General features: G+C 53.4%; 1 protein-coding gene across 1 annotated transcript in view; it reads right to left on the reverse strand.

Annotated features, from left to right (window-relative positions):
- Window positions 1–18,650, reverse strand: part of PIK3R5 (phosphoinositide-3-kinase, regulatory subunit 5) — a 25,777-nt gene extending 7,127 nt beyond the window's left edge. Inside the window, exons 1-9 of the mRNA XM_010148896.1 lie at window positions 18,554–18,650; window positions 9,497–9,597; window positions 8,054–8,122; window positions 7,164–7,302; window positions 4,603–4,672; window positions 3,034–3,208; window positions 2,346–2,499; window positions 1,770–1,853; window positions 5–587 (exon numbers count right to left, since the gene is read on the reverse strand). Coding sequence (XP_010147198.1) covers window positions 5–587; window positions 1,770–1,853; window positions 2,346–2,499; window positions 3,034–3,208; window positions 4,603–4,672; window positions 7,164–7,302; window positions 8,054–8,122; window positions 9,497–9,597; window positions 18,554–18,650 — 1,472 coding nt within the window. The remainder of the gene's footprint in view (window positions 1–4; window positions 588–1,769; window positions 1,854–2,345; window positions 2,500–3,033; window positions 3,209–4,602; window positions 4,673–7,163; window positions 7,303–8,053; window positions 8,123–9,496; window positions 9,598–18,553) is intronic.
- Between the last annotated feature and the right edge of the window lie 355 nt (window positions 18,651–19,005).

Consider the following 19,005-nt stretch of genomic DNA (forward strand, 5'->3'; position numbering starts at 1 on the left):
CGGCAGCGAGTGAGCACGCCGGGACCGTGCCGGGATGCGGTGCTTGGCCTGGGGAGTGCACAGGCTCTCGGCTCGGCGCAGGGGCAGTGAGAGAGAGCCCGTGTCTGGGCAGTCCTTCAGGTCCCTCCTCAAGACGAGCTGGCTTTTGCTCTTGAACAGTTTGTAGATCTTGTTGGTCAGCGTGTGTCTGTATTTGTGGTGGGCCTTCTCCACCTTCAGCTCCGACCTCCCCACCATGTCCAGGGAATTCTCGTCACTGTCCTCTGCGTACCCACTGTCCATGCAGTCCCTCAGGCTGGAGACAAACGACTTCAAGGACTTCCTGGAGACCACCGTCAGCTCTGAGATGGAGTCCTTGGAGGTGGTGAAGAGAGACACTCGTGAGGGCTTAGATCCCTCCTCCGACAGTGCCGAGTAAACAGAGTCTTTGGAAATGGCACAGATGGGGGAAAGCAGCGAGTCCCGCCCGGGAGAACAGCCATCGGTTTCCACCTCCTCCTCTTCCTCCTCTTCATCCTCCTCCTCATTCTCCAAGGCCATGGGCTCAACGACACTGCACTCTTTGCTGAGGACATCATTGAGGATATCTGAAAGGCACCCGGAGGGAAATCACATCTGGCACAGGCTCCAGCCTAACCATGGGAAACGTGATGACCCCTGACAACAACACTACTGCAGCATGACCAAAGCTCTCTGATCCTGCACGGTTTCCATCTCGGAGCAGAAAATCTACTGAACCTTTCTACATTTCCATAAGGCACTCAGACAATGCAAAACAAAACATGTTTCTCTCCTTGAGGTCACATTCTGTTTGGGTTCTCGAAAGGCAAACACCAGTTGGGGTTTTGCTTCCTTCCTACACAGATTTCACAACACCTCATGTCCCGTACGGGTTTAACTGGACGGCAGGAGGAAGCAAGGTATTTGGCTAATCAAACCTCAAATTGCCCCGCTGTGGGCAGCCTCCTGACAAGGCTGGACTCACTGCAAAGCCCAAGCCAGAGCTCTGGTCCAGCTTGCTGAGGTCAGCAGGCAACAAACACTAAGCTTTCTTGGGAACAGAAAAGGTCTTCCAGGAATGGGGAAGCCGGAGAGACCAGCTCAGCAGAAGGGGAAGCCGCTGCTTCCCCTGCAAAACTGCTGCGGCCAGGCCAAGAGCATGACAAAGGCACCCACTCCTCGGCCATCCCTGCTACAGGTGGGGGAAGAGCTGTAATATCCAAGGGGTCTCAAGCCCAGAACCCCCCAACGCCTCACTGTGGTCAGGCTTTTCTAGTAGCAATTACTTCCAGGGCACGAGCAAGGTTTACTCCTTGCAGAGCAGCTTTCTACCAAACAAGGTCTTTGTCCTGCCAATATCCCTACAGACCTGGGTGCGACAAGCCTCCTCCAGCTTACTGCAAGGCACAACTTTGCCCAGGATTATTAAGCCCTGCATAATTTGTCTCTGGCAACAGGTGTTTTGGGGCTACCACAGCCTTGTGCCCACTGCTTGGAGGAGGGCTTTACTTGGGATCCCAGCAGGAGTCATGCCCAAGCTGACACCCTCATCCTCTCCCATCTAGGGGGGACTGGCCCCCACAGCGTTACCGCTCCTCCAACACCAACAATATGTTACTGGCTCTCTCAGGCTCCAGCCACAGTTTGTGCCATGCCCTCCACTGCACGTGGCAGCCCCAGCGGAGTTGAAATGCTGCTCAGCAACCCCTGTGATGGGGAGCAGTGGGCTGCAGTACCACTAGGAGGGGTGGGGGACCCCCTCTGCTTACCAAAGTTATCCTGATCCCAGCTGTAAGTGTAGCAGCGAGCGGCAGGGATGGGGATGGTGTGGAGCTTGCGGGGCTGAGCCTCACCTGGAAAGAGAGGAGGGAGAGGAGTTAGTTTGCGGGGAACCCCAATACACTCCTGACAGCTCTCCTGGCCGGTGAGAGATGCCACCCACCCCAAGCACATGTTTTGGGCAGCCCAGGTCATGCAGAACACCAATGCTGCTGTCGTTATCCCCAACAAGTCACATGTGACTGGGACGAGAGGACATTTCACACCTTTAAGGGCTATCAGGAATCACTGCTACCACCGGTTTCTGATCTACAGTTTTCATCTCACCCGTAAAGGCTGGAGACATTTTTTTTGTTGTTGTGGCTTTAATGAAACATAAGAAACAATTTCTGGCTCATCACACGGTTATGAAATAGGACCTGGTTGAAACTTTGCATAAAACAGGGGGTTTGCACCTCAGAGGGCTGGCTGCCAGTGCCCAGGGTGCAGGGGAGCTCACTGCTGCTGCCTGAGATGAGCCAGCAGAAAACCCTGGGGGTAAGAGGGGCACAGGGTGGGATTCTCACCTGCGATGGCAGGAAAAGATGCGGCGCCGGCGATGCCCCGCAGCACGTTCTGCAGCCGCTCCCGGGCCAGGACAGGGTCGCTGCTGGCAGCTGCAATTTCCTGCGCGTCAGCAGCGCTGGCATAGATCTCCAAGAGCTCTTCCAGTGTCTTGGACTGGGGGGAGCAGAGCCAAGGAAAGAGATCAAGTGGGTCCCTCCACACAAGTTTTAGGGGAAGGTCACTACCTACACCACCGGATAAATCTCTCCCCCTCCTCTAATACGTATCCCCTCATGGCCCCTGCAAAAACTTCAGCAAAGAAGGAAAAAAAAAAACCCTGTTTGAACACACCTACGGGTTTTTCTTCAAAAGCTTTTACCTCCCCAAACACCAAAGCAAAGTGTTTCTCTGGTCAAATAAACACTTTTGCTGCATTTCAAATCCACGTGTTCCAGATATGGGGAAAGAAGTAAAGAGGAAAAGGCGAGTTAATCACACCCCACCACCACACTCAACGAAACAGAAGCACAGACGTCAGGTCTAACCTGAGAAGAGAACGGAAAGGCACATATTTTTTACCTACAAAGTGTTATCAAAACATTTTTTCTTTTGTCCATCAGGTATTATTATGGCCAGAAAATCGACCAGCCAACTGCACAAAACTGCTTCCAACGGCACCACGGTACTGCCGAAGCTCTCCTTGCCTACCTTGAGGAGGTGGTGCAGGCTGTCCAGGTCGCAGCAGGTGCCGAAGCTGGCCTGGTAGAGGTGCTCGAGGAGCAAGACAAGCGTGGCACGCTGCGGGTGCTCGCTGGCACTCAGCTTCTCGGCGATGGAGAGGAACTCGCTCTGCACCTCCGAGCGATTAAGCAGCAGAACCGTCCTGGGGACAAGGGGACTGTGGTTAGTCTGGGCAGCCACTCAGATGCTGGTGGCACAGGAAACTCTTGAAGAAATTCACTCTAGATGGCAGCATCCTCTCACATCAGTCACAGCCAGAGAGTCGCTGGGCTGTGCAGGGGTGCCAGGCCCACGCTGCAGTGCTAGCCAGGAGCAGGGAGCAGGTAAGGGGTGAGCAGCCTCCATCCTGCCCCTCGGTGCATCCCTGCCACCACCCCTCCTGCCACATCTGCACTATCACCAGCCCAGTAATGGTTTGACCAGCCCCAGACAGGGCTCCAGCACAGCAGATTGTTGTCCAAACTGGGCATCCAGCACATGCGATGAAACAGAGGTGCGTAGAAAATGAGAGGGGCCCCCCAAACACCTTCACTCTGAAAGGTGCAGGTCAGAGCATCACTTCTGGGCTTTAAGGAGAAAAGCCACGTACTTCAGCTCCATTTTTGCTCTGGACCACAAAATGAACATCCATAGGCTTTGAATTCCCAAACCTGAAGAAAGGAGACCTCTGGCATGCTTAGTTCTAGAAAGCTCAGGCAATGGGCACAAGCCTTCAACAAGGTCAAGGTTCAGCTTGTGTACGGCTTTGTGCCAGCTTTCAGGGTTTTTTATGCAAACACAGCCATCGTGCTGGTAAGTCACCAGCAGCTGCACGTGTACCAGTCCAAGTCTGTAGAGCAGGGGATTCGTACTGGGAAAGCAGCACAGCAGCACCAGCACAGCTGGGTGGGATACAGCTGCAATCCAGAGCTGCACGGCATGGGTGGACAAGCTGGAACAGCAGGACAGAGAGTAGCGGTGGCTGTGCACGAAGGACTGTCCCTGGGACATTGCAGCCAGGCAGGGCACACACCACCCAGGCTCATTTTCCTATTTACAAACGAGGTGCCCTGGCAGGAGGCAAGGTTCAGCCCTCAGAGAGGGTGCAAAGTCTGACTACGCTCCGAGCCGCAAGGCTTTCATTAATTGCTGCTCTGGGACAGACTCGCTTCTGATCCCCCTCGGGCTGGTGGCTCCCAAACACGCAGATCAAAGTGTCTCCTGGTGGTTCTCCAGCCTGTGCTGAAACCAGCAGTTCCCTGCAGAGGAGACTTTGCTTTCACTGGCCATTTGCACCCAGACCTGCAGCCCTGCTGAGTGCAGGGCTGAGTGCAGGGCTGCAGGATAACCGACATGGGTAGCTCAAAGACCCTGACCCACGGCTGTGGAAATGCCACATTTCCCTCCTCCCTTCCCACAGCGCAGCCCAGCTATCCAGCTCTTCTCCCTGGCACCCACCACTACACCTCTGGGATGCTGCTCGCTGCAGCGTGGATGGTACATGTGGGTGAGGATGTCACAGAGAGGGTCACCAGCAGTGTCCATGGCCACACTTACACGGTGGAGCTCTGATAGTTCTTCACGGACAGCCCTTGCTCTGTCCTCACCAGCCTCTGGAAGGAGATCCCTGGGGAGAGAGCAGAGGACAGGAGACATGGCACCACTGCAGACCACACTGCTTCAGAAGCTCCCAATGTGGTCATTACCCGGCTGGACCACAGCCTACAGGAGGCATGGCAGCACCAAAAGTCCTGATGGGGACAAGGCACCATGCAAGGGAACCAGCGGGGAGCCAAGGAGCCTTGGGACAGGAAAGGTGAAAGCCCAGGGGGATGGGTGGGCAACCAGAGGATGGAAAGAGAGAGCTGCTCCATTCCCAGTCCCTTCTGCCCCACTGCTGATGTGGGATCTGGTTTGAACTGCACAGGTGATATTTAGCAGCTTCTGCCACTTGCTTTAGCCCCCCCCAGGCGCTGGATCTCACAGGGACAGCTTTTCACTGCCCCCTTCCCTCAAGCAGGCATAGAGCCCAGCCTGGCCCCAGCAGAGACGAGGTTGGCATAAGCAGCTCCTGTCCCAGGATGCCTCTGTGGGACCACCCCCAGAATGCCAGCAGGAACCCCAACTAGGCAGTGTCTGATGGACCTGGACTGGCTGGCGACAGCAAAGCCCATGTCACTCCCAAAAGGCATAAGGACCAGGGCACGTCTTGGAAAAGATCTTACAGCATCAACAATATCCAGCACCCTTAGTACTGAAGGCAGCCTCATCCCAACCCCAGATGCGGCTCAGCAGACAAGAAGCAGCACCCATGGGCACCCAGCACCCCTGGGCAGCTCATGTTGATCCACACAGGCTCCCTGATTACAGCAGTGTTCGCCCCTCTTGCAGAGACATCAGCCCCAGTCTGCAGATAAAAGCTATTGCATTCTCAGCAAACGCTGACAGCAGCTTGTTCTCAGTTAATATTTACCCTCCTCTCAATAAAAAGCTTTTGCTTCAACCCCACGGCAGGTCACAGAGGCTGGGCAACAAGCATATGAGCTCCTGGACAGCTTACCAGCAGGGGACACGTTTTTGCTGTTCTTGGTTCCAGCTGGGGGGACAGGCCATGGCGAGGGGCAGCATCAGGCTCCCCAGCCCTAGCAGGCCAACACCTCCCACACGGCATCTTTGAGCAGAGGTGGGGGAATCTCATGTACTTGTAGGAGGGGAAGAGATTTTGGACCAAAGTCCCCAGCTCATGCAGCCCCAGGCACTAGTGATGGTGGTGATGGCACAAGGGCACGATGTAGCAACCCCCGCCCCAGCACTGGGGCTTTCCCAGTGGTCTGTAAAACACAGTCCTGACTGGTGTCACAGCAATAAATGACCAGGAAGGAGCTGGGGAAGTCCATGCCTGCAGCAGTGTGGGATGAGCATCCCCACGTCCATGCTGGCCCTGCAGCTCTGAGCTGGAGGCTGGACACAGCACAACAGCCCAGCCAGACCTTGTCTGCGGCCAGGCTGGTGGAGCTTTGCGCTGAGGGTAAGCCAGCCAGTCCAGTGCCAATGCTGCAAAGGCTTTGGGGGTTTATTGTTCATTTTTCTGTTCCTTTGAAAGCATTTGCACCCTACTAGCTCCCATCTCCACAGGATGTTGCTGCCATGATGGAGACCTGTGTTTCACATGCCCATCAGGGCTCTCCAAAGCAGCTGTTGGATTTAAGGAAGGGGAGAAGCATCTCCAGCCTCAGCCATAGCCCACGTACCCATCTGAGACCTCCCCAGTCCCACTCAGAGCCATGGCCTTGCGCAGGATTAAACAAGGGCTGAAATCTGCTCCATGTGATAACAGCTCCCCATAAGCCACCAAAAGACAGGGAGATTAGAAGAAATGGCCTTTTAGAAATAATTGGAAGAGCTGCTCCATTGGGAACAACAGGACATCTATAAGGAGCCCTTAATTAAGAGGAACGCTGCTGCTGCCGATAGATGTGCCCAAAGCCGTATCACAAGGTAGTGCCTCGTCTGTAAAGAAAGAGCCGGGGAGTCCCTCAGCCCTATGGAAATCTCCACGCAAGGGCAGGCTCAAGGGCTCCAGCCACCTTGACGCCGATGAATGGACCCACTGTTATCACCCCAGTTACACCACCGAGCATCTCAAACAAAGCCCAGGGCTGGGCGGGAGCAGCCAGCACGTGCTTTGCCATGGAAAAGACCCCGCAGACTGAAAGGCAGCCAGGAAATCATTACATGTTTCACTAATTCACACTGGTCCAGAGCTGGTGTCCCTGGGATGCTCCCACCACCTGGCACGCAAGGCAGCCACCGAAAACACAGCCACACCATCCCGCCTGCTCCTCCAGAGGAACCTGGTCTCCCTCTGTGCTGGATCACCAGGGAAAATCATCCAGAGGATGGCAGGCAGAGGTCCTGGCCTCCTGGAAAAGCTGAGGCGTGGGACACACAAGGTAAACGTGGACACCACAACTCAGGAGATTCACGAAGCAAGGGGGTATGATACAGCAACACCAGGAGAGTCTCGGGACAAGCACGGGTGGCCACAGCAGCGGGTGTTTTTGGGGAAGCAGCACCAGCAGCACGTGAAAACCCCACGGCGGAGCAGGGGGCCTTACCGGGGGCCTTGAGCTCGTCACTGATGAAGGTGAGCAGCTCGCGGAAGATGTCGCAGTAGGGCACAGGCCAGGTCAGGAAGCTGTGGTATACACCAGCAGCCTTCAGGAGCAGGTCGGAGCCCGGTGGGAAGTGGGGAGCCTACGGAGAATGAGGAGACCTGATTAGAAAGGGAGCAACGACATGGGTCTCGAGCGCTGCGTAAAACCTTGAGGGTTTAGGCTGGATGTGGGAGGGGGAGAAATGGATCAGAGCAGAGATTCACCCTGTGACACCCCATTCTCTCCCAGGGAAGGGTCAAAGGGTCCCACTGGGCACAGCTCCGAGAAAGCTTCATCCGCTCTGCACCCTCCCAACCTCCCGGCTGTGGCTCACGTGCCAAAGCCTATATATAAATTTCTTTTTAACAACCACAAATCCATACAGATGAATCGCTTAACAGCCTGTGCTTTTGCAAGTTCTGGCAGCAATGATTTCCTTAGGATAATGATGCATTGTGCTAATAATAATAATAAAAATGTATTTCCTGTGAAGCCTCCGCTCCTTTTCATTAGTGTTGCCTATATATTTTGCACAAGTACAAAGGGTAATGAAAAAAATTTGCCTTCTCTGTCTGTCTCCCCTTCTGATTAACCTATCTTTAAATAAAAATATTAAAAACACTGAAGCGCTTTTTTTTTTTTTGTCGCTCAGCTTGTGCAATGGTTGCCTAGTCTTTATCCCTGTAGATTCATTCAGGATCTTTTTTTGAGATGAATGGATCAAAGCAGACCGTGATGTTTCAGACAAAAGCCACCCCGACTTCAGTGACTGCTCTGCGTGGCTCCGCAGGGCCCCGGACCCCCTGCCTCCCCAGGGGCTGGGAGCAGCATGCAGCAGCGTCAAAACTTACATACAGGACCGCATAGTAGAAAAGCAGAGCCAGGGGCGTCACGAGATCATAGTCGCATTTCTCCTGCACCTGTAAAAAAGAGCCCAAGGGCAGAAGCATAAGCTGGGCTGCTCGCCACAAGCACTACCCAAAACCATCTTGGGAGGTGCCGGGAGACTCCCCAACAGTGCGGCCCAACCCGCACCAACACATCACCATCCTCAGCAGATTCCCTTGTCTCCACGGGAAAATAATCCCCAAAACCCCAGTGTCCAACATCAACGGGACAGGCAGATCAGCACAGACCGCTGCTCTGCTTTTACCCTCAAGAACCTGGATTTGGCCAAGCCCCCAGCCCTCTGATGCTCCCAATCCTTTCAGACTTGCATTAAATTCTATGAAAGCGGCTCAAAGCAGGCAGTTTGGAGAGGCAAGCAGGCAGCCTCTCTCAGCTGCATGGTGCAAACCATGGATTTCTGTCCTGGCCTTTGTCAGTGAAGAGCCAGCAGAATTATTTCACCAAGGGACTTGGTGATGGCTTGAGGATACGCTTGCAGACAGTGTCTCTTGTTCATGAGCACAGCAGGAAGTGCAATAAACCCTTGCATAAGCATTTTATTACATTAGGGTTATCTGCAACTACAACAATTCCAGCCATTAAAAAAAAAAAAAAATATTGAACTGAATCATGCTAATCTTAACTGCTATCAGCTCACAGCCTGGCAGCTAGACAGCCTTTCTTTCCCAAAAAATGAAAGGCAGCGTTTACCCCATCACATGAATCCCAGCGCTGAGGATTTAGGAAACACATCACAAGGTCTTCCCAGTCACAGCCTGAGTCAAGGCTGCTCGACTGACGATGCCTCGAGCTTCCCCAGCACATGATGGGACCATGTGAAACGGCCCCACTGCCATTTCACCCCCCCACACTGTGCCTGACCCAACACTGCTGCGTGGTGCAAACCCTGCCCACATTCCCCAGCGTCTCAGCTCTGCTCCGGGCCCTGCAGGAAGCCCAGCAGAGCTGTGGCAAAGCTTCCATCCAAAACAACAGGAAACTTTTCAGTTTGCTCTGATTTGGACTAGCAGCTCCCATTTATGCTGGGGGAAGGCCGGCTCCATCCACACAGCCCTACAACCTAGGCTGCCCCTGCACGGCACTGAGCAGTGCTTTGGGAAATCAAAACCCTTCCCCTTGGATCTGCAGTGCTGCCCAAAGAGCAGATCTAGGAGCTGGGTTTTTCTCTTGTAGATTCCACGTGCTGGAAGCTGCTGGGACACACGGGGTTGTTCCCAACAGAGCTTTGGACCTGCCAACCCAGCACCACCTGACCCCAAGCTCCAGTAATAACTTACCACAACCCAAAGTCACCCACCAAGCTCTTCAAAATTCCATTTTGGGCAAGCCCTGAAGCTGACACCACCTCAGAGGCTACAGCCCTCCCCGTCAGCCCCCCAACTCACCTCTTTGGCCTTGCTGAGGATTTTCTCCACGAGGATGAGGTAGTTGCCAGCGTCTCGGCTCACCAGCTCCTGCAAGCTCCAGCAATTCAGGCACAGCCCGGCTGTGGGAAGACAGAGCCACCGTCACTCACAGCCTCCTCCAAGAAGCTCACAGGAGGGAGAAACAACAGGAAGGAGTTAGGGTGAAGGTTTTTGCTGCTTGTATCACATCATGGCAGAGGAAAAAGCCTCGTGTCTTCCTGGACAGATCTAACCTTGCCAAGTGGTGCTTTATCTCAGCAGCATCGCTTTGCACCCAAGCGCCTTCGTGCTCATGCAGCCCAAGGCACTGAGCTGGGTTGGACGCCTCTCCCCCGGGGAGACTGGGTAGTAGGCATGCCTGTGCCACCACATGCCTGCTCCTGAGGCCAGAGGAACGAGCATGGCATAGCTGGATGCCCACCTTCAGCCTGCCGGAGCACAGAAGCCTAATGCCTTGCACTGCTGCCCCAGCTGCACTATTTCAACTATAAGCTCATTCAAACCCTCCAAAATTCAGCTCCCTGTTGGGCACACATCCAACCCCCTCCAGCTACATCGCACCCGAGGGAAGATGCTGCATGCCCCTGACCAGCTTCCCCATGCCCTGGAGACGCACCATCACATCAGAATTGCGACAGTCAGAGCTCATACCAGCATCGTTGTTAAGCCTGCCCGGCATTTCATTCCACCTCTTAGAACCTTCAAGATTTCATTAAATATATTAAAACCCCACCAGAAGGGTAAAATATATTTCATTTAACAGATTAAAATGCCAGACTGAGGGAGGAGAACTGCCTTGCAAAAGGATGAAGGGTCTTTCACCCCAGTTCATTGAAGCCTCCCTGGCCTCCATCCCCGGACATCTGCCTCTTGCTGCTGGGACCCGTCCGGTGACAATGGCCCAAGGTGTTTCCCGAATCCCTCACTTTGCTTGGCCGCTGGGGCCACCTCCCAGATGGTCTTAGAGGAAATGATCTGCACAAAGGCTGCCAGGCGTCTCCATTCATCCCAGCCCTGCATCCCAGGGGAGGACGCGGCGCTTGTCGGCTTCGGCAGACCAGGATCTGCAGGCCAAGGAGACAGCAGCACCACCTCCTCCTCTTCCTCCTCCCTCCCAGGGACCCAGGCACTGCACGCAGCCCCACAGAGAAAAGTTATGGGGAAATTTCAAGCAAACAAGTATCTGAGAAGGGTCCATGGTTGCATCTCCCCCATCCCACATCACCATGGATTTTTTCACCAGGAGCGGATGCAGTGCAGATACCACACACAGCTCGGTCACATGGTGTGCTTCTGGGATGCTGGCATGGCGGCTCTTCCAAGCTCAGTCCAAAAGCAAAGCCAAAAGAAACACAACATCTCTCACTGCAGGGACGTGGGGCTAATGATCAGAGGCAAATTCAGCCGCTCTTCACTCACACGGTCTACTAAGTGGCACAGAAACATAATAAATACCAACCTATGCGTGTTGGCTGTCACGTTGGAGCTAACAAGGAAGAAACAATTCCATGAGCTGGCAAGGGGACAGCAGTATTCATCACAAACCTACAGGTCACGCTGTCTGTCCCTCAAACATCATTCCCAGCTGCAGAGGTTACAAATTCATCAAGCATACAGACAAGTAAATGCCATAAAAGTACCTTTACACACCTTCTACATGTTAAACAAGATGGATTTAAAGGAGAAACACGGCCCAGCTGCCCAAGTGGGAGAAGGATGATGCCAGGACAAGCAAAACTAGTGACAAGGTTGCACAAACAGCCTTCGCTTGTTCCCCCCTCTTGCCATGGACAGGCATTTGCTCACCAGGACACACACTGTTTCTGTGGCTTTGTGCCTAGCTTGTAGCTGAATTAACAGGGCAGCAGCTCTCCCCCATGGGAAAGCATCACCTCTCCGCCCTCCCCACCCCCCGCTGCCATGCAACTTTATACTTTCAATGAATCAACACTTTTCCAGCAGAGAAAGATCCTGCTGGAAAGTTTCCAAGCAGCTCAGATGCACTTGCTGTTAATTACAGCTGCAATGTTTAATTTGCCTCTGGCACTTCCATAGCAGTACCAGCATCTTGCTGGGTTTGCTGACACCCAGAGCACAACCTCAGATGGGGATAACCTGTCAGCAAGGGCACAGCAACCCGGTAACACGGCGCTGCTCCAGCTTTCCTTCGAGCCCCTTTCATGAGCCAGCGCAATGGCACAGAGCCGTGACTCTGCCTAGGATGACTGCAGCAGACTGCTCACAGAAAACAACGCTGTCCCAGAGCGCGGCACCCTCCAGGGAAAGCCCCAGCGCCTGCGAGACAGTCAAGAACGCAACCGACCCAGTAGAAGCACTCAGAGCTGCTGGGAGCTTGGCTGAAGAAGCGGCTGGGCTTAAGCGGTGTCTTGGAACAAGCCGTCATCTGCGGCCCCGAGAGAGGCCAGTCCCGCTGTGGCCACCCAGGGCGAAGCCTGGCTGTGCGGGGCAGGATCGGCGAGGGCAGCGGAGCTGAGCTCCGGCGCGGTGCATCGCCAGACGAGGAGAACGCCGCTTCCTGCGCGAGCGTAACCACAAATACAAATAGCCCAGCAAGACCCAGGCTCTTTCCTTCCTCTCACTTCTAGCGAGGGAGGAGGAAATTGCGGCGGCAGCGGCTCGCTGTGTTATTCTGTGCTGAATGGGGCAGAGGGAGAGGCGCTGGGCTGCTCCCCTGGGGAGGGAGCTGGGGCAAACCCACTGCAAATGGGCTGGGGGGACGGGTAGCAAGCAGGGACAAGGGCAGGGCTCGAGGGAAGGCTTACAAATATAATTTAGACCTGAGGTCTTCTGACCCATTTTTGGGTTTGTACAGTAACCGTGAGCTGAAGCATAAGGATGCAGACAGGTATATTTGAGTAACAACGCCATAAGCAGAATTTCTGTTTAACTCATAGTCATGGCAAGGCACTGGGATTACCCTGGGATTAAACCAAACGGTGCTGGGAGGCAGCAGGCTGCCAAGGGCTGAGCTCCTAAATTTGGCAAAGCAGCATTAACCAAAGATACACCAAAACAGCTGCATCCTTGCTATAAATAGTCTCGAGCACAAAATGCAGCTCGGAAATCCTGGACACAATACACAAAGACCATGCAGCAAAGTGAAGTGTTCGGCACTGCCAAGCATCAGTCAGGACAGGGCATTCAGACCTGGGTGGGAATTCCCTTCCTTCCACACACATTCCAGGTCATGACCACCCACTTTCTGACCGCTGGAAGCAGAGTTAGTCCCTGCAGCCATGCCCTCTGTATCCAGACTAAAAAGGTTATTTGGGCACGGAGGGTGATACACAGGTCAGGAAAAAAATCCCCAGATGACACTGAAAGCAGAGCAGAGCCACCTGCCTGCAAGGACCCCCTCTACCCCTCTGCAGATGTCCTGTATCCACCTGGGACACAGATGGCTGCTGCGGTAGCACTCAGGGCCTTTTATGAACTGCAGAGCATCACTTGGTTTATTCCCAGGTCAGGGAGAGGCTGCAGCCAGGTGAGAAACCACCTCCACAAAGTTTTATTTGCATCTACTTCACCTCAACACACCCGAGCAGATGCTCCACTGCTGGTTTGCTGTGACGGTAAATCATGCAGGGTCAGGCCACAGATCACAGGGGCAACCCAGCAGCATTGTTTTACCACAGGTCAGAGCAACCCAGAGAACCAAATCCAATCTGGGTTCATTTCGCTGTGCCAGGTATGCCCAAAACTAGCAGTGCCAGACCATGCTGGACACCCTCCCTGGCCCAGGGTGGACAGGGTAGGATGCGCACTGAGAGCTCGCAGAAAGACTGAAACTTTTCTCACCATGAGATGCAAGGGAAGCCCCAAATCTGCATGGAGTGCACAACTCAGGGATGCCCTGGGATGTCTCCTAAGGCGACCAGAGGAATACTCCCTGCCAAGCAAGCGGGTGTTGTGCTCCCCATTACCCCCTCTCTGTCAAGCCATATAAACACTGGAAAGTCCTGTGTTGTGGGAAAACACCTCACTCACCTGAACCCTATCAAGGCAGCGTCTGCAGAGCTCAGGCAGGTGCCTCTTGGCTGTGGGAATTTGGAAGCAAAATCATGCACACAAACTGCTCAATGTCTTAAAGGTGAGTGGTCCACATGGGAGCTGCGGGGTGATCTCCATCTCCGGAGGTGTTGAGATCAGCTTTTAAAGATGCACCCTGTGCAGGCAGCACAAACCAGAATTTCACTTTCCAGCCCATATATCCTATGAATTCATCACAAGAGGCCCTGGACACCTCCCAGCAAGGCAGCAGGAAGCCCCACAGCTAAAAAACTTTACATCCACCCTGCCCTCACGCTCATCTATCCAGTTTTGCTCCATTAAAAGAGCAACCCAGCACTATTTATTTTTAATTTATACATGGAGAACGAGTCAGATTTATCTGCCAGAAACACAGGCAGCCCAGAGCACATCGTGGCCCTGGCTGTGGGATGCTGGGGCTGCAACACAGGGAGCTGCAGCAGATGCAAGACTAAGCTGTACTATCCCGGTATCCTACACAGCATGCTTCGGCTGCGCTCAACATGACACCGACCCAAAGAAAAATCTCCCTCTGGGAGAGCAAAGCCTCCGAGCAGGAGCGCAGTGGCGGGCAGAGGCTGCAGCAGGAGCCCCGCACCGGGAGGGACTGGGTGCAGCACACGCTCTCGCTTTGATCGCTATCGGCGTCGACGACACTGCCGGCAGCGTGCCGGGAGCGGGCAGCAGCGGCCCTGTGGGCGGCCTCGGAAGGATGAGGCTTTGCGATTTCTTTTCTGAGAAGCGCACCGAGACGGCCTCCTCCCGGAGCGGCTCCTTCCTGATCTCGGTGGTTGACATTTCCCCTCCGCCGCTATTCACAGAGGGCAACTGTCAAGTCGGAAAAAGAAGAAACAAGGCAGAAATACCGCATGCCCAAGCTGCTGTCGCCCACGGCACTGGGCTGGGCATCGGCTCCCGCGGCTGTCAGAAGTGACACAGCTGGAGGGGTGACAAGCAGATGTCTGTTTCCTTCCTCCCCCAGACCCACTCCCACCATTTCCACTACACCCTCACCAAATAAGGCAGTTTTCTCCAAGGCACTGCCTGGACTCACAGTGGTTCGTAAGCAGGGGTTCGGAGATGCCCGAAGCGCCACAGTCACAGCATCCTCTTGGGATGCATCCCGCACCGCACAGCAGTCCAACCTGCAGCTCCCATTTCCAAGCAGCTGCTTAGAGCCCCTTGAGCAGGGCACAACAGCACCTCCCATGGCTGGAGCCACCCCAGCACATCGACCCAGCCTGGGCAGTGATTTCCACAAGAAAACCCACGGCAAGCCTGGAGAAATCCGTTCAAAGATTAAAATTTGCAAGGTTTAGTAACAGCGTACCTTAATTCTGCACTTAGAGCTGGAAGGATGTGAGACGTTGCATTTCACTCCTGGGTGACTAAGCTGGAGGACCCCCACATGCCTGAGTGCTGTTCTTTCCCCATGAGGGTATTCAGATGCTGCAATCGAGCAGGATCTTAAGCTTCGCTCTGTTAGAGCTGAGCAGAACGAACCCCCTGGGCCTCACCTAGGATGTATCATTGAAGACTCCTCTCCTCCAGCTCACCAGTGGCCTTCATCCATCCTCCCTCACCAGCATCCTTCATCCTCTCTGACTCATGCGCAGCCCTGTGGCAGACACACAACAGCTCCTTCCCACCCCTGGGACCTTTCAGGCTGTGGGCTGCCTTACAGCCCCCCCAGCAGCTCCCCATCCACTGTGGTCCTCCAGCCTTTCAACACACCCCTGACTCCCCAGCAGCCAGACCCAAGCCCAGCACTCTCCTTCACCAAGGGCTCCTGATTTCACTGCTCACCAGCAAGAAAGGTAATATTTTTCCACCTTTAGCACGTTCTGCTTTGACCATCATCTCTCTCCAGCAACACAGAGGAAGCTAAACCCTCTGAAGAGGTCTCCACAAGGAAAAGAAGGTTATCTTTCCTAGCACTTCTCTAACAGGTCTTTTTGTGAGTCAGAGACAATGAATTTTAAATTGGTTCCTTCAATAAACACTGCAGATGAGGAAAACTTATCTGTCTAGTTCCCAGAGCTGACCAAGGGCTCATCCAGGGCATAAATCTGATGGTCAAAGCACTCACACTTCTCTTTGCTGACTTCACAGATGTCAGCTACTCAGCCACTTATGGGGAGGGGACACACACACAACACACACCAACGCATCGGAAGTGATTACTCATCCACTCTGGAGCAATCTCCTGTAAAATTATCATGTAAAAATAAAGCACTAAATAATTTAAAAATTAAAACAAATCTAGCAAGGTCTCAGCCCACAAAAGCTGCCATGTGGTATGTGTGACTTTGGTGCACGGAAATGGTAAAAAAGGAGGGGAAAGCAAATAAATTGGGAAAGAGAAGTGATGTAAGAAGTTAAAAACGAGAAAGGAGAAGGCTACTGCACAATTAAGAACAAGATGGAGGGATTCACTGACTATATGAGGAACAGAGCCCTGCCATAAATAACAGCCTGCATCTGACACAGGACAGCAATAATTAAACCGTTGCTCATACCGTGGGGAAGGCAGAAGAATGTGAAAACATTTTTGCCTTGTTTTTGAAAAGAAACAGGAGTGTAGCTATACCTGTGCATTATGGTCTGTTTTCTGTTTTTGCAGCCCTGAAGAGAAGTACTCGGGGGTACTGGTAGACGAAAAGCTGAACGTGACCCGGCCGTGTGCACTGGCCGCCCAGAAAGCCAACTGTACCCTGAGCTGTATCAGGAGAAGTGTGGCAGCAGGTCAAGGGAGGGGATTCTCCCCCTCTGCTCTGCTCTTGTGAGACCCCACCTGGAATGCTGCGTCCAGCTGTGGAACCCTCAGCATCAGAAGGATATTGACTGGTTGGAGCAAGTCCAGAGGAGGCCACGGAGATGATCAGAGGGCTGGAGCCCCTCTGCCATGGGGACAGGCTGAGAGCGTTGGGCTTGTTCAGCCTGGAGAAGAGAAGGCTCCAGGGAGACCTTATTGAAGCCTTCCAGTGCCTGAAGGGGCTACAAGGAAGCTGGGGGGGACTTTTTACAAGGGCCTGTAGTGACAGGACAAGGCATGATGGGTTTAAACTGAAAGTGAGGAGATTTAGACAGGATATCAGGTAGAAAACCTTCCCGGAGAAGGTGGTGAAGCACTGGAACAGGTTGCCCAGAGAAGCTGTGGATGCCCCATCCCTGGAAGTGTCCAAGGCCAGGCTGGATGAGGCTTGGAGCAACCTGGTCTAGTGGAAGGTGTCCCTGCCCATGGCAGGGGGTTTGGAACTGGATGGTCTTTAAGGTCCCTTCCAACCCAAACCATTCTGTGATTCTATGATTCCCTAAATCACATATGTTACCATGATAACAAAATTCTCCCTACTCCAACTGCAAGTAGGATGCGAACTCTTGGAAGCAAACGTCAGTGGGGCTGGCCAGCCTATGCGTAAGAGCACTAAAGCCTCTGGCCAAGAGGGGCTGCCCAGAGCAGGACCCCAGGGCTGGGGCACAGCACAGCTCTTAACGTCAGACCCACCAATGACTGCAGCAACGGGGTTCGCCTGTCACGCTGAAGATTTTTGGCAACAGCACAAATGCTTTTGATGAAAGGGAATGTTCTGATGTGTAAAATGCCTGAAAAAAAAAAGGAATGCCAGGTCATTCTGCCAAATTCCTCAAAACCGGAGGACTGAAAGCCAGCAGGCCAAGAGATGGGAGAAAATCCTTAGAAATGAGGAATCGCTGGACAGCACAGCTGCTTCCACCAGAGCCCACCACCACCTGACCCCCACCCCATACAGTCTTGTCTTTGCTAATGAGGTGGAAAAATTATTAAGTCGTTTTTTTAAAGGCAACCCTAACACACACACCAGCACTGAAGGGCTAGGATTAGAGAAGGGCAGAGTTTGTGAGTGACACAGGAATTGATTAATTATAATTACAGGAAGAGGTGAGTTATGTGGCGCACAATTAATTGCTTGGCGAGATGGACTTCTTTGGACACGCGCTGTAACGATGCCAAACGCGAGGTCGCGCTTCCAGGAACCAGGAATGTCAGTCACACTTCAGGGCCTTTTTCCCAGAACATGGGGAGACCAAAAGGATCCAGGAGTCCTGGTCATAGCTGTGTGAACCAAGACCCAGGGTGATGCTACAGCGCAGGCAGCTGGCATCACTCTGGTGCGTGTGAGGAAGGGGGCATGGTGAGAGGGATCACTCCAGTGTTTGGCAGCAGGTAGGACACCGTTTGCATCTCTTCCTTGACTTATAGGTAAATGGAAAAGCAGAAGGGCTCGAAAGAACTGCATAAACAAAAGGAAATCTGGATTGGACAGCCCCCATTCATTTCTTTCTTCCACAAGAGGATTTGGGAGTGATTTAATTGCGGTCTACAAGTGCAAGTATGAGGGAGAGAGGTCAAAATTACACCCAAAAATGACTGCCTTTCATTGCTGCTTTGTCCTCACCAGCACCATCGCAAATCCTTCTGCGGCCCTCTGAACATGGGCCACATCTTTATGGCCACCATGGTATCTGATCTAGGTTTACATAAGACCGATAACAGTATCTCCACACTCGCCTCTGACAATGTGGCAGAGATTACGCCCATAGGTTTTGAGGACTGTATGCAGGACAGCGAGGCCAAGCTGGCTGACTACACAAAGGAGTCTTTCCTCGTGCTGAGGGAAGACTCCTCCCTCTTTCCAGCTCATGCACGGACAACTGGCACAACACACAGCTTCTCTGCTGAGCTTTACCTATGTAAGACCCAACAGGAGTCGTTCAGCATCTTGGTACATCTTCCTACTGCAGTGAGACACTTGGGAAGACTGACTGGGTTGGATCCCATGTCTAACGTAGAACGTTGGAAGGGAGAACAGGCCTCCACCCTCCAGTAGCACCAGGTGCCCAGGTAGGTCAGCAGATCATGCAGAGACAGAAGAGTCCCACCCCATCGAGGCTGTCAGGGGTCAGGCTTGTGACCAACAAGTTTGTGGTTAACAGATCACCTACCAGCCCATCTGCTGGAGACAGCATCTCTGCTAAGCCCATGAAGACACCTTTCCAGTGCATGGTAGATCCTGTCCTCTGTGCACGTCGTGTGCTGCATTTTAGTTCATCTCCTAAAGGGAAAGAAGGAAGAAAGTCAGTATACCAGGCCCTTAGTTAAGTGCATGGAAGGGAGCACAACGCTCCTACGGTGAAACACCACCCCATTACTGCCTCCTGACACACTTCCCAACCCCAAAGCCAACGACGTGCCCCGCTCTGCTAGCTGTCATCCTGCCCTCTACTCCCCAGATCACTCCCAAACCTGGCAAAGAAAAGGAGGAGCACACAAACCCGACCCAACCATGAGAGGCTGTGGGGCCAAGGCACTCTCCCCCTGACCTGCTGCAGGCATATCTGCCTTCCCACAACTTCCATCTGCAGGACAGGCCAAGTCTGGCTCACGTGTCTGTGGC

Source organism: Eurypyga helias, unplaced genomic scaffold (assembly GCF_000690775.1).
Source record: "Eurypyga helias isolate BGI_N326 unplaced genomic scaffold, ASM69077v1 scaffold8813, whole genome shotgun sequence".
Lineage (NCBI taxonomy): Eukaryota > Metazoa > Chordata > Aves > Eurypygiformes > Eurypygidae > Eurypyga > Eurypyga helias.